The sequence below is a fragment of the Nomascus leucogenys genome, unplaced genomic scaffold, assembly GCF_006542625.1.
Source record: "Nomascus leucogenys isolate Asia unplaced genomic scaffold, Asia_NLE_v1 000970F_13381_qpd_obj, whole genome shotgun sequence".
NCBI classification, from domain to species: domain Eukaryota; kingdom Metazoa; phylum Chordata; class Mammalia; order Primates; family Hylobatidae; genus Nomascus; species Nomascus leucogenys.
The window spans coordinates 1-13,377 of NW_022097197.1; the positions used below are offsets into that span (position 1 = coordinate 1).

A 13,377-nucleotide genomic window follows, 5' to 3' on the forward strand; every position below is an offset into this window, starting at 1 on the left:
GTTAATTTTTAAGCACTAAAATTTGATACTTATTTGTGAATGAAGTAACTCTTCATTGTATTTTTTTTTTTTTACTTATGCTGAGCTTTAAATGACAAAGATTCACATAATCCCAGAGAGAAGTATTATTTAGAGGGATTCTTTTATCATGTGATATATAATAAATGCATCCAATGTTACATCAATTTAAAAAAATAAATAACTTTTAAGTAAAGATAACTACTGGCCAGGCGCAGTGGCTCACACCTGTATTCCCAGCACTTTGGAGGCCGAGGCAGGTGGATCATGAGGTCAGGATCGAGACCAGCCTGGCCAAGAAGGTGAAACCCCGTCTCTACTAAAAATACAAAAATTAGCCGAGCACGATGCAGGCGCCTGTAATCCAGTTACTCAGTAGGCTGAGGCAGGAGAATCGCTTGAACCGGGAGGCAGAGGTTGCAGTAAGCTCAGATCATGCCACTGCAATCTAGCCTGGGTGACAGAGCAAGACTTTTTCTCAAAAAAAAAGAAAAGAAAAGATAATTACTTTATACTTAGCTTGTCCTACCCATGAGTGACGGGCTGCATGTGGCCCAGGACAGTTTTGAATGCAGTTCAACACAAATTTGTAAACTTCTTAAAACATTATGAGATTTTGGCCAGGTACAGTGGCTCATGCCTGTAATCCCAGCACTTTGGGAGGCTGAGGCGGGCAGATTACCTGAGGTCAAGGTTCGAGACCACCCTGGCCAACATGGCAAAACCCCATCTCCACAAAAAATACAAAAATTTGCTGAGTGCACTGTCAGGTGCCTGTACTTCCAGCTACTCAGGAGGCTGAGGCAGGAGAATCACTTGAACCTGAGAGGCAGAGGTTGCAGTGAGCTGAGAGCACGCCACTGCCCTCCAGCCTGGGTGACAGAGTGAGACCCCATCTCAAAAACAACAAACAAAAACAAAAAAAAAACGGCTGGGCACGGTGGCTCGCCTGTATTCCCAGCACTTTGGGAGGCTGAGGCAGGCAGATCGCCTGTCAGGAGTTCAAGACCAGCCTGGCCAACATGGTGAAACCTCATCGCTAGTAAAAATACAAAAATTAGTCAGGCATGGTGGCAGAGACCTGTAATCTCAGCTACTCGGGAGGCTGAGGCAGGAGAATGGCTTAAGCCCAGGAGCTGGAGGTTGCAGTGAGCCGAGATTGCACCACTGCAATCCAGCCTGGGCGACTGAGCGGAACTCTGTCTCCAAAAAAAAAAAAAAAAAAAAGAAGGATTTTTTTTTTTTTTAAGATCATCAGCTATTGTTATTGTTAGTGTATGTTATGTGTGGCCCAAGACAACTTTGCTTCTTTAATATAGCCAGGGAAGCCAAAAGATTGGATATCCCTGCTTTATACCAAGAAAGATGACACCCCACATTTGCAATGCCTAAAAGCACTACCAGCCATCCGAAAAACATGAGACTTCTAACTTCTGTTCTTTTTTGTAGCAGTGGAATCCCACGGTGATATCTGATGGATGTGGTTACCTTTTGGAGGAGGTTGACAGTTTCTAAGGATGATTCTTTCTGAGTGAAATATTGTCAGTGTCATTGACCTTTTCATTATTTCAACTATTATTATTCCAGGTTATCCATTCTCTGCATGACCATTTTCATCCTGGGACTGACTTTTGTGGAATTCCGTGGATAGTTATCATTATTGTGTTTCTGGGAATTTCTACACTTGCCATTTTCCTCTGGAAAACTAATCTTTGTGTGAGTATACTAACTTTCTCTAGAGGTATACTTGTAATCACAAATAAGAAGAAATTATTTAAAACAATTCACGTTTCTGGACTTCATTATGAATATGTGGTTTTACCCAAAAAATCAGGGAAATGATTTATTAGCATAAGAATTATGAAAATATCTGCCATTTACATTATGAAAATTAAATAGGTTGGTGTTTGTTTAAGAGAATGTCAACAGAGCTTTTGGTCAAAAATAAGTTTTTTTTAACTTTGTGCTATTTATCAGAAATGGAGTATGAGGTTTCATCACTTAAATAGGAAATTGTTTCTAAACTCTTCTGCTTTAGAGTTCTATCGTATGGGTGGAAGGAAAGCTTCCAATCTCCTCTCTAAAGATTCACTGCAGAAATGAGCTGACAACAGACAGCTTAACAGGAAAAGAAAAACATAGAACAGGCATAAACATGGGAACCAGCTGAAAAATGAGACTGCTAGAAGGGCCGGATGGTTGATGCTTAAAGAGCACCCTCTTCTGAGGGGAGAGGGAGATAGATGGAGATGTAGGCAATTTAGAGGGGCAGCAAATGATTTTTAGGGGAAATGAAAGAGCCCAAGGAACAAACAATCGGCCTGAGACAAAGTTCCTCTGAGGTCATAGGGACGAGGTGACAAACTGCCGGAAGGTGAAGGGCAGAACTGCACTGCTCTCATGATGCAGAGAAAGCCCCAGAGAATCTCTTAGAACTGCCCTCCAGAGAATCAATGAAAAGTGTGTCTGGGCAGGGTAATTTTGAATGACATCATTCAAAGTGCCTGTTCCCAGTTGCAACTGGAGAGTGATCAGTATGTCAAAAGTCTGTACTTGGTAAGAATTTGGCTGCTAAGTGCCATAATTTGTCTTTTGAGCCTTTTTTCCATTGGGTAAGTTGAGCTCTACATTTTCTCTTGCCATTCATGACAGTAAAAATGTGGTTGTCTGGTGGCTGAACCTCCTTCTGAACAATGATCCAAGATAAAAGTACTAATACCACAATGCTTTTTTATATTCAAGGGAAGAGGAAGTATGTTTCAGTTTTACCACCTAGATAATTACACGTCATTTGGCACTGCCTTTCAAGATATGTAGAAAACAGAAAATATATGAGTTATGAAGATATCTAGGCACATTTAACATTCTCTACCCCACTTAGTCCTGAACAGAGAATTTTCGTATAAATTGGGGGAATTTTTTTTTTTTTTTTTCCAGCCCCCAGACGAGTCTCCCTCTGTTGCCCAGGCTGGAGTATAATGGTGTGATCTCAGCTCACCGCAACCTCCACCTCCTGGCTTCAGGCGATTCCCCTGCCTCAGCCTCCCAAGTAGCTGGGATTACAGGTGCCCACCACCATGCCCAGCTCATTTTTGTATTTTTAGCAGAGTCGGGGTTTTACCATGTTGGCCAGGCTGGTCTCAAAACCCGACCTCAAATGATCCGCCCACCTCAGCCTCCCAAAGTGCAGGGATTACAAGCATGAGCCACCACGTGAGCTGGGGGAAGTTTTTAAATTTACCACTTTTTACCAATTCCATTTAGGAAAGTTCAGTTGAGCTGTTTGACTTGGACAGCTTTGCACTTCTCATCTTTGTCCTTGTCATCTAGTCATCTATACCACTACCTCCTAAGCAGGGACATCATGGGTGCCATGAAGCATTCATGCATGACGGCATTTCTTTGCTTCTCATTTCTTCATGTGTTTGACATTTCTCCTAGCTCCAAACTGGGCCAGCTACCTTTCTTATGAAATCTAGCAGTAGCTATGGGATAGATGTGGTTGCTCTTTCATCTTTTTGGATTACCCATTGCTTCTCTCGAAATCCTAGCACATGTTTTGTTTTTTATCCTATGTGCAGAAATCAGAAAAAAACAAATTCTACAAAGAATTTGAAAGATATTACTTCAGGCCAGGTGTTGTGGCTCATGCCTGTAATCCCAGCACTTTGGGAGGCTGAGGCAGGTGGATCACTTGAGGTCAGGAGTTCAAAACCAGATGGGCCAACGTGGTGAAACCTCATCTCTACTAAAAAGACAAAAATTAGCCTGGCATGGTAGCGGGCACCTGTAATCCCAGCTACTTGGGAGGCCGAGGCATGAGAATCACTTGAATCTGGGAGGTGGAGGTTGCCGTGAGCCAAGGTAGTGCCACTGCACTTCAGCATGGGTGAGAGTGATGCTCTGTCTCAAAAAAAAAAAAGTCATTTCAATGACTACCTCAGGAGATTCATAGATATCTGACCCACACCTGAGATGGGATTTGCATTGCATCTTAGCTATGATGAGAACAAATATTTAATATCTTAGAAGATTAAAAGCATACTGTGATAATATGGAAATCTTGGTGGGAATTCAGTCGTTAGTGAGAATGTTTTGCGTTAGGTTCAAACCAGCCTCAATGAAGCTGATGTGAGGGAAGGGAAGTGGACTCTGAGTAGAGCAGGGACAGAAGGAAGATGCTCCAGTGCAGATCAGGAAGGAGCAGGGGGTGAAATGTTACAAATTGTAGAACTCAGAGAGCTGAGGTAATTACTTCCTTTTCAAGTTGTGAAACATGTTAACCTGTGGTAAAATACTTATAACATGATAATTACCATCTAACCGTGTTGAAGTGTACAGTTCAGTTGTGTGAAGTATATTCATGTCATTTTTTTTTTTTGAGACGGAGTCTCACTCTGTCACCAGGCTGGAGTGCAGTGGTGTGATCTCGGCTCACTGCAACCTCTGCCTCCTGGGTTCAAGCAGTTCTCCTGCCTCAGCCTCCCGAGTAGCTGGGACTACAGGCGTGTGCCACCATGCTCAGCTGATTTTTGTATTTTTAGTAGAGACGGGGTTTCACCATGTTGGCCAGGATGGTCTCCATCTCTTGACCTTGTGATCCACCTGCCTCGGCCTCCCAAAGCTGGGATTACAGGCGTGAGCTACCGCACCTGGCCTATTTTTTTTTTTTTTTTTTTTTTGGGACAGAGTTTCAATCTTGTTGCCCAGGTTGGAGTGCAATGGCACAATCTCAGCTCACCACAACCTTTTCCTCCCAAGTTCAAGTGATTCTCCTGCCTCAGCCTCCCAACTAGCTGGGATTACAGGCATGCACCACCATGCCTGACTAATTTTGTATTTTTAGCAGAGACAGGGTTTCTCCATGTTGGTGAGGCTGGTCTCGAACTCCCAAGCTCAGATGATCCGCGCACCTCGGCCTCCCAAAATGCTGGGATTACAGGAGTGAGCCGCCCGGCCTCATGTCATTCTTTTGTGTGTGTGAGTGTGTGTGACAGAGTCTCATTCTGTCGCTCAGGCTGGAGTGCAGTGGTGTGATCTCGGCTCACTGCAACCTCTGCCTCCCGGCTTCGAAGGGTTCTCTGCCTCAGCCTCCTGAGGAGCTCGGATTACACGTGCCTGCTGCCATGCCCGGCTAATTTTTGTATTTTTAGTAGAGACGGGATTTCACCATCTTGGCCAGGCTGGTCTTGAACTCCTGACCCCGTGATCCACCCGCCTCGGCCTCCCAAAGTGCTGGGATTACAGGCATGAGCCACCACGCCCGGCCGTCATTCTTAAATTATTATTTCCTAGGTGTCTTTCCTGAAGACTGTCTTAAAGTCACGAAATGTACATGACAGATCCACAGATGTACATCGGAAAGCCTGGAGGTCCAATAGCCGTAGCCAGGAAGGTAAGGCTCTGTTGCAGTCCCCATAGTGTGGAAATGAGTTTGCCCTGGAAAGGGAAAGAACAGCTTCTTGCCCTCAGGTTTCTCACCTTCTCCTCTCCTCACCCTCACCAAGGGCAAAGGTCCACTCGTATGCACACAAAGAAAAGGTTTCTTCCTTTCAAGGAATTAAAATTGGCATGGAAGACCTCTATACTTCACGGATATATATGGAAGCCAAAGTTCGAACTGAAGTCCATAAGGTGACGACGAAGGTCAACAGTCATTACAAAATCAATGGACAGAGGAAGACTCCCAAGGAAGAGTAAGATGTGCCTTGACACAAATACTGTTGTATGAATCATGTGCCCATCAAAGTAGACAACTGTAAAGTCCTTGAGAATATTTTCTACAATATTTGTGGCAAATTCAGTGGGTTCAAAATTGAGTTTGTCCTTTCTGCTTGATTAGTTTAATCTGCATATTCCTTTCCCTTCCTACATTCTTGTTTGTAATTTTTTCGGGGGAAGAGGAGGTGCTAGTACTGGCATTGGTTTTCCTTTCTCTCTCTTTTTTTTTTTTCCCTGAGACGGAGCTTTGCTCTTGTTGCCCAGGCTGTAGTGCAATGGCACAATCTCGGCTCACTGCCTTTTGGGTTCAGGCAATTCTCCTGCCTCAGCCTCCCAAGTAGCTGGGATTACAGGTGCCCACCAACACGCCCAGCTAATTTCTGTATTTTTACTAGAGATGGGGTTTCGCCATGTTGTCCAGGCTGGTCTGAACTTCCAACCTCAGGTGATCCACCCGCCTCAGCCTCCCAAAGTGCTGGGATTAGAGGCGTGAGCCACCACCCAGCCTTTTTTTTTTTTTTTAATTTTGTGATAGAGTCTCGCTCTGTCGCCCAGGCTGGAGTGCTATGGCGCAATCTTGGCTCACTGCAACCTCTGCCTCCCAGGTTGAAGCAATTCTGCTAAGCCTCCCGAGTAGCTTGGATTACAGGTGTGTGCCACCACACTTGGCCAATTTTTTTTTTTTTTTTTTGAGACAGAGTCTCACTCTGTTACCCAGGCTAGAGTGCAGTGGCTTGATCTTGGCTCACTGCAACCTCCACCTCCCAGGTTCAAGTGATTCTTATTCCTCACCTCTTGAGTAGCTGGGACTACAGGCATATGCCACCATGCCCGGATAATTTTTGTATTTTTAGTAGAGGCGGGTTTCACCATATTGGCCAGGCTGGTCTACAACTCCTGACATCATGATCCACACACCTCGGCCTCCCAATGTGCTGGGATTACAGGCGTGAGCCACCGCGCCCAGCCCAATTTTTGTATTTTTAGTAGAGACGGGTTCACCATGTTGGCCAGGCTAGTCTTGAACTCCTGACCTCAGGTAATCCACCTGCCTCAGCCACCCAGCGAGCCACAGCGCCCAGCCTGGATTGTTGAATTCAATGCTTGGGTCACCTCCAGATTCATTTTCACAGTCTTTCACGTTTTGGTCATATTACATTGTATTTTGCTGCCATATGCCTGATCTTTTTTTGTTAAATGTGAGATACTTGTTAAAAAATATTTAGCAATGAATTGAGGCCTAGCAGCATGTTATCTTGTTGCAGAAGAGATGGGAGTCTACTTCTGGGGGATGGTCAGGGGTCCTCCATACAGGCTGCAATGGAGGTCGTCAGTGCAGGCTCAGTCCCTACAAAGGCCAGGGTATTTCCTGTCCACCTCTATTCTGATGTGTGACTCTTCTGGGTCTCAACCAGAGCCAGTGGACTTCAGTACGGGTCGCTTTCATTGGCAGACCCTCAATCCACTTGTTTTCCATGTAATCCCATGCATGTGTGCAAAAGCTGCTCTGCTTCTTTGCATCTCAGTAGTCCCTTCTGGAATTCAGCAATGAAACTCAGGGAAATGGGTTCCAAATGCGAGGCTGACTTTCGTCCTGGGTTTCCTTCTTCTGCGTCTTGACCTCATGTCTGTTTACTGCCATGTTAGCAATTTGATGTATTCAATCATGGGTTTTATTCTGTTTGGTGTCCCCCATTGTTCTCATCAGAGATCAGAAGCTTCAGATGCACTTATGTCAACTCAAGGTAGAATGCTTCCTTAGCTTCCCTCCAGAGTCAGGGTTTGTGTTTCTAGTTCCCAAGTGCACAGCAGGAGTAGTGATGTCCTCACTGGCTTCTCATTTGCATTAAACTGTGAGCTCCTTTAGCGTGGGGACAGGACCTGCTCCCATTGCATTCTCAGCACCTCACCACATACTCCTTGTTTGAGGCCACTCCAGACAGCATGTGCTGAAGGATGCCCTGTGGTCAGAAACAAGTTCATTAACTTTCTCTTTGAAGTGTTTTTGTCCCTGTTTCCTAGCGTTCTGGGAATTTTCACAGCCTTCCTATAAAACCAAGTATCAGGTGAGATCCTTAGGATCAGGAGCATGAATCAAGTGGTGTGAGGGCAACACAGCAAACTTAGCTTTTTAGGCCATTTTCTTTTTCTGCCACACTCTCTGTGAACTGAACCTTGTTAAAGTCAGTCAACACCAGGGTGGATGGTTTGCAGTTGTCACCTATTTTCAGCACATAACACCCTGACTTAGGAGCCATTCCGATCATTTCTCATTCAATAGATGCGCCCAGCATTCAGATTGCCTTTTCTCTCAACCAGGATCTTTAAAGTCGATGACAAGGGTTCCAGTCCTGAATCATGGCAAAGTGCAGTAGTGAACTGCAGGGTTAATGACACCATATTCTGGAAGGATCTCTATGGCTGATGGTCTCCGTGCTGGCATCAGCCTGTGACTGAGAATCAGGTCTCCCACAGGAGAGTCAGATGAGGAGCAATCCTCTGCTTCCGATGGAGTTAGTTGTGATGAGTTGGTGAGGTCTGGTTTTTCACACTGAACTAAAATGAGCTTTCACTGTGTCAAGCACAAGACTGACCCCAGAGACACACATAGTGCACCTCATAGAAGCTTTTAATAGTCTTTATTTACTAAAGAATAGGACTAACTATAGAACTATGAAGATAAGCTGGAAATGACAGTGACTTGCCAGCAGGCCAGAGTGTGATTTTTCTTTGTCCCTCAATGGGAGGTGTCAATTCTCCCTTCGGTTGTGAGAATCAGTTGGTTCATTTATGGGAAGGTTGCAGGGGGGATCTTTGAATCAGAGCCTTCAGATGCCAGAAGGGCAGAGGGAATCCCACACGGGCTGGCGGATCATGTGTGTGCATTTCTCTCCCTTCTAATCTCAGGAAGCTAAGAATGAAAGAATGTGAGCAAGCAGAAAAGGACAGGCAGCTATCAGAGGCAGAGGAAAATGGGAAATCGATTATGAAAGAAATAGACACCGACATGTGAGTTCAGAAACTGAACCCCACCCTCTTGGGAAACCCCCATTGGAGACGGGGTTGTTTTTTAACCTTTGTACAATGTTTAGACCCAGTAAATGCAGAAATAGAAACAAACGGTCAGAAGACATATCGAGAGAGAGAGAGAGTTCACAAAACAGAAAACAAAGTACCTTAAGATTTACCAGTGACCAAAAGATGTGAAGTAGCAAAACGTCTCCTGATCCCATTGCCAGCTAGACTGTGTGGAAACTCGGTTCATACCAGCCATTCTAGGGGTGGGGTGGGTTGTTGTCATCCTCAGGAAAGTGTGTTGTTGTAGGATCAAACACATCCTTCAAAAGGACTATGCCTGTTTATAAGCCCAGCTGTTTCTGCCCTGTGAAACACGGCAAGGATATTAATACAAAGAGAATAGAGGTTTATGATAAAAGATGCTCAGTGAAGGATGAATTAGGGATATACTGAGAATGGGGAAGGAAACTGTCAACTCAGAAGTCAGCAGGCAGTAAGCAAAAGAGGAGGAATCAATATAGCAACAGTTTGGATCAGACTGTACTGATTTTAGTTTTTGTTTTTGTTTTTTTCTGAGATGGAGTCTTGCTCTGTCACCCAGGCTGGAGTGCAATGACATGATCTTGGCTCACTGCAACCTCCACCTCCCAGGTTCAAGTGATTCCCCTCCCTCAGCCTCCCGAGTAGCTGGGATTACAGGTGCCTGCCACCACGCCCGGCTAATTTTTTGTATTTTTAGTAGAGACGGGGTTTCACCGTGGTCGCGATCTCCTGACCTCGTGATCCCCCGCCTCGGCCTCCCAAAGTGCTGGGATTACAGGCGTTAGCCACCGCGACTGGCTCAGACTGTGCTTTTATAGCCATCTGAAATTCGTTTTCTAGGTATAGATAGTTGTGTAAGGGTACAGTTGTGAGGATAACAGAAACATGGCAGATTATTTAAAATCATCCGAAAGTGGTGCTTATCTGATGAAAGTGATTGTAATCCATAGGAAATTGTTTCACGCTGCGGAAAGGTTGCGGCGGCGGGCAGAGGACTACTACAGACGCAAAGTAAGGAGCTTCCTCCCCGCAGTTGCAGGATTGTTCAGTGCTGATGCAGATGATGGCACGGCCCTTAGACTCTCTCAACATTCAATTTCTCATGTGTTGGCTTTTTCAGATCGCCCCTTCTGCAAGAAAGCCTCATGCCAACTGGGTAAGTTTGTTTGTTTTCCTTGCTTTTGGACATAGTCTGCCAGGTCAGGACATGGATGTGTTTTTCTGCCCACAGCTCTGTGCTCAAGCCTTGCAGAGGAAGATGGCAGAGAGGAAGGCTGCCTCCAAGCAGCAAAGGTAGGTCATTGTGATGGACATTTTAAAGGATGTTTTTGTTTTAAGATAAAGCTTTGAGTGTCTAGTAAGGAACTTGGTGTTTTAATTCTTCAAGTCAATTCTTTCTATGTCTTCTAGGTGTGAAATGAGGGAAAACAGAGAGTGCCAGAGAGACACATGCGTCGGGAGCCAGTCCAGGGACGACCGGGCCTAGAGAACCCTTTCTGGAGGGGTAGGAGCTCGCTGTGAAGGCAGCCGCTGAATTTCTGCGGCACAATCCGCACACCCTGCTTCTCCTTTTGGGGATGAGGGCTCGGGTGGGGTAATGGTTATGTTTCCTGGACACAATTCCAAGCACTTATAAAGAGAACAGTTGTCTCGCTGGGTAGCAGGACCCTATTTTTCTCAGGTGCCCTAGCTGAATGGCTCTTGGCTAGTCCCCTGTGAATGGTGGAGCTCACCGCTCCACTGACTGTGGACATTGCCCCACCCTGATGTCTTGGTTACTTTTAACTGAGGAGATGAGCCTAGAAGGCAAATGGGCCAGCTCCCCTTTCCACCTTGACTCAGTGTGAAGGATTTATTTTTCTTCATTTGAGAAAACAACAATAGCACTTTAGAATGGGAGCCACATGTGCTGAGAGCAGAGATTTTCTGGCCATGTCTTCATGGATCAATATTGTAGCATGAGATCTGCTTTAAGAAAAGCATTTATTTACACTTTTGGAAATTTCTCATTATTTTTGTTTAAGTTGTTTACTGTCAACTATATAACTCCATTAGTAAGTTAAATTCCTATGTAATCTTACTCCTCTAACATTTGAAGTGTAACCCTAAAACTTTCCAGTTAATTTCTGTAGCTCTTACCTTTTCTCATGACTGTTCATCTCTTTATGTCCATTTCTGTTCATAAGTATTGATAATACCTGGCCAGGTATGAAAGTTAGATTAACTATGAATCCACAGAATTTTAAATGTCCCTATGGCTTGAAGAAGAGGAGCAGTGCTGTTCCTGTCCAGGGTTTATTGATATTCTTCCAATCATGGCTGTTCCAATTTTGAGTCTGTGCTCACATGATGAGTGATTTCCTCTGATGTGTACTGATTTAGAGCTCATTTCCAGCTGGTTAGAGCCCACCCTGTTCACAGCCTGTTGAGAGTTAAGAATACCCCTGGACCAGGGCTCTGTGGTATCTTCCTCAAGGATGAGGGTCCAGAGGGCTCCAGAGTCCTCTGAGGCATGTGGTCAATAAACCCTGTGCCTCTGGTAAGGGACCTGTGGCAGGGAGTGAGATGGCAGCGGAGGGTGTGGAGGGTTTCTTATTCTGCACAGCAGATGCAAGCCAGATTTAGCCCCATTCCCTTCTCTGGCCCTTAGCAGATTCAGGACTCATTCGGTTCCCATGAGGAACAGCAGCTGCATCCCAGCTGAAAACAGAGAGAAGACAAAGGTAAACGCTGGGGACATTTTCACTCTTCCTATATCAGGACACTTTGGTCTTTTCCGACAATGCCCTCTCCTGGCCTGGCCTCTGCTCTGTGGGTTCTGTGGTGCCTTTTCTGTCTCGACTTCTTGAGAAGCAAAATCTTCCCCATGAGCCTTCAGGCTTCTCCATTCCCAGCTGATCATCGTTGGTGGCACCTACAGAATCCATAAAGCTCAGGGGCCGAGGGCTGAAGGGCTTTTACTGTTCTGTTTCCAGAAATAACACGAGGAGGCACCACTGACCTCCACTACTCTAGGTCTCATGGCGCAGTGAACTCTGACTGATCCACTTTACCCAAGATGTTGTGGGGTCTCATTTCCAAAATATGTAGGATTTTCTTTCTTTTCCTGTGATTTTGTTTGCATTCTGCTATAATGTAGGTGATTAACGTTTTGTGCAATTTTCAATGCTCTTTCACATGCTGGCTGTGAGGGAGGAATGAGGATAGACATAGACATTCCCAATGTCTCAAACATGCTTCTTTGTTACTCTCTTATGACTCTGTCTTCCCTGGGGCAGGACCCCAGCCTGCCTACATTTGCAGACAGACACAGTGGCATGTGGAGACAACGGTGTGTCCCAATGATTTTACTCCCCAGCTGTGGGCAGTACTCAGTGGAAGGGTGGTATTATGACACTGATACTGCTATTTTGAAACCTGGAGGATGGAAAGGTGCAAAAATCTATCACCAGCAACAGAAGGTGCAGCCTGTGTTGGTGGTGGTAATTTTGTCCTTCAAATGAATATGTGTGAAAACATTTCCTCCTTTGGCCCCACAGGTCAGAATGGCTGCAGTGGAGCATCATCATTCCTCAGGATTGCCCTACTGGCCCGACCTCACAGCTGAAACTTTCAGAAAAAGGAAGGGCCGCCAGGCACCTCCTCCAACTCAGTGTCATCTGGGAGGTCAACCACCTCCATCAGCTAAAGATCGTCTGAGACCTCTGAATCTGTCTCGACTACAGTGTCGACAAGGACCTCAACCACATTCTACAACTGATGAGTTTCTGAGAAGAGATAAACTTCAAGTTGAGTGTCCCCTGGCACCTGTACCATTTCCTCCAGCTGAAGATTTTGTGAGCCTCAAAACACCTCCCGAGTGTCTTCTGGTACCTCTTCCACCCTCTCCAGTTGAAGACTTTCTGACACCAGAGAACCCCCGTCGAGTGTTGCCGGGGACCTGTACCATCTCCTCGAGATAATGTTAGGAAACGCAAGACACCTCCCGACTCTTTTTTTGTACCTCTTCCACCTTCTCCAGTGGATGATTTTCAGACCACAGAGACACCTCCCGTCAAGCGTCGCCGGGGACCTGTACCATTTCCTCCAGCTGAAGATTTTGTGAGCCTCAGAACACCTTCCGAGTGTCCTCTGGTACCTCTTCCACCTTCTCTAGTTGATAATTCTCTGAGAACACAGACACCTCCTGTTGACCATCCCCTGGGAGCGCAACCATTGCCTCCAGCTGATGATTTTCCGAGACTCAAGACACCTCCTGAGGGTCTTTTCCTACCTCTTCCACCTTCTCCACTTGATGATTCCCTAAGCCTCAAGACACCACTCGAGTGTCTTCTGGTACCTCTTCCACCTTCTCCAGTTGATTATTCTCTGAGAACACAGACACCTCCTGTTGACCGTCCCCTGGGACTGGAACCATTTCCTCCAGCTGGTAATTTTCCGAGACTCAAGACACCTCCCGAGGGTCTTTTCGTACCTCTTCCACCTTCTCCAGTGGATGATTCTTTTAGCCTCAAGACACCTCCCGAGTGCTTCTGGTACCTCTTCCACCCTCTCCAGTTGACGACTTTCTGACACCAG

At 45.6% G+C, this 13,377-nt stretch overlaps 1 protein-coding gene and 1 long non-coding RNA gene across 3 annotated transcripts; both read left to right on the plus strand.

The window, feature by feature from the left end:
• The first annotated feature begins 1,220 nt into the window (after positions 1 to 1,220).
• On the plus strand, positions 1,221 to 5,557 carry LOC115834187. Its single transcript, XR_004029216.1, has 3 exons — positions 1,221 to 1,734; positions 5,314 to 5,413; positions 5,526 to 5,557. It is a non-coding gene; the product is annotated as an uncharacterized LOC115834187 (long non-coding RNA).
• Positions 5,558 to 5,616: 59 nt separating this feature from the next.
• LOC115834186 (putative NPIP-like protein) lies at positions 5,617 to 12,420 on the plus strand. 2 transcript variants are annotated; one of them, XM_030808944.1, is made up of 7 exons: positions 5,617 to 5,714; positions 8,647 to 8,748; positions 9,750 to 9,810; positions 9,920 to 9,955; positions 10,031 to 10,092; positions 10,210 to 10,303; positions 12,339 to 12,420. In XM_030808944.1, the coding sequence occupies exons 1-6, from the start codon at positions 5,620 to 5,622 to the stop codon at positions 10,283 to 10,285; spliced, it is 432 nt and encodes a 143-aa protein (XP_030664804.1). In that variant the 5' UTR covers positions 5,617 to 5,619; the 3' UTR covers positions 10,286 to 10,303; positions 12,339 to 12,420. The 2 variants fall into 2 exon arrangements, with proteins under 2 accessions (XP_030664804.1, XP_030664803.1); XM_030808943.1 differs by having other exon boundaries at positions 9,920 to 10,092.
• The last annotated feature ends 957 nt before the right edge of the window (positions 12,421 to 13,377 follow it).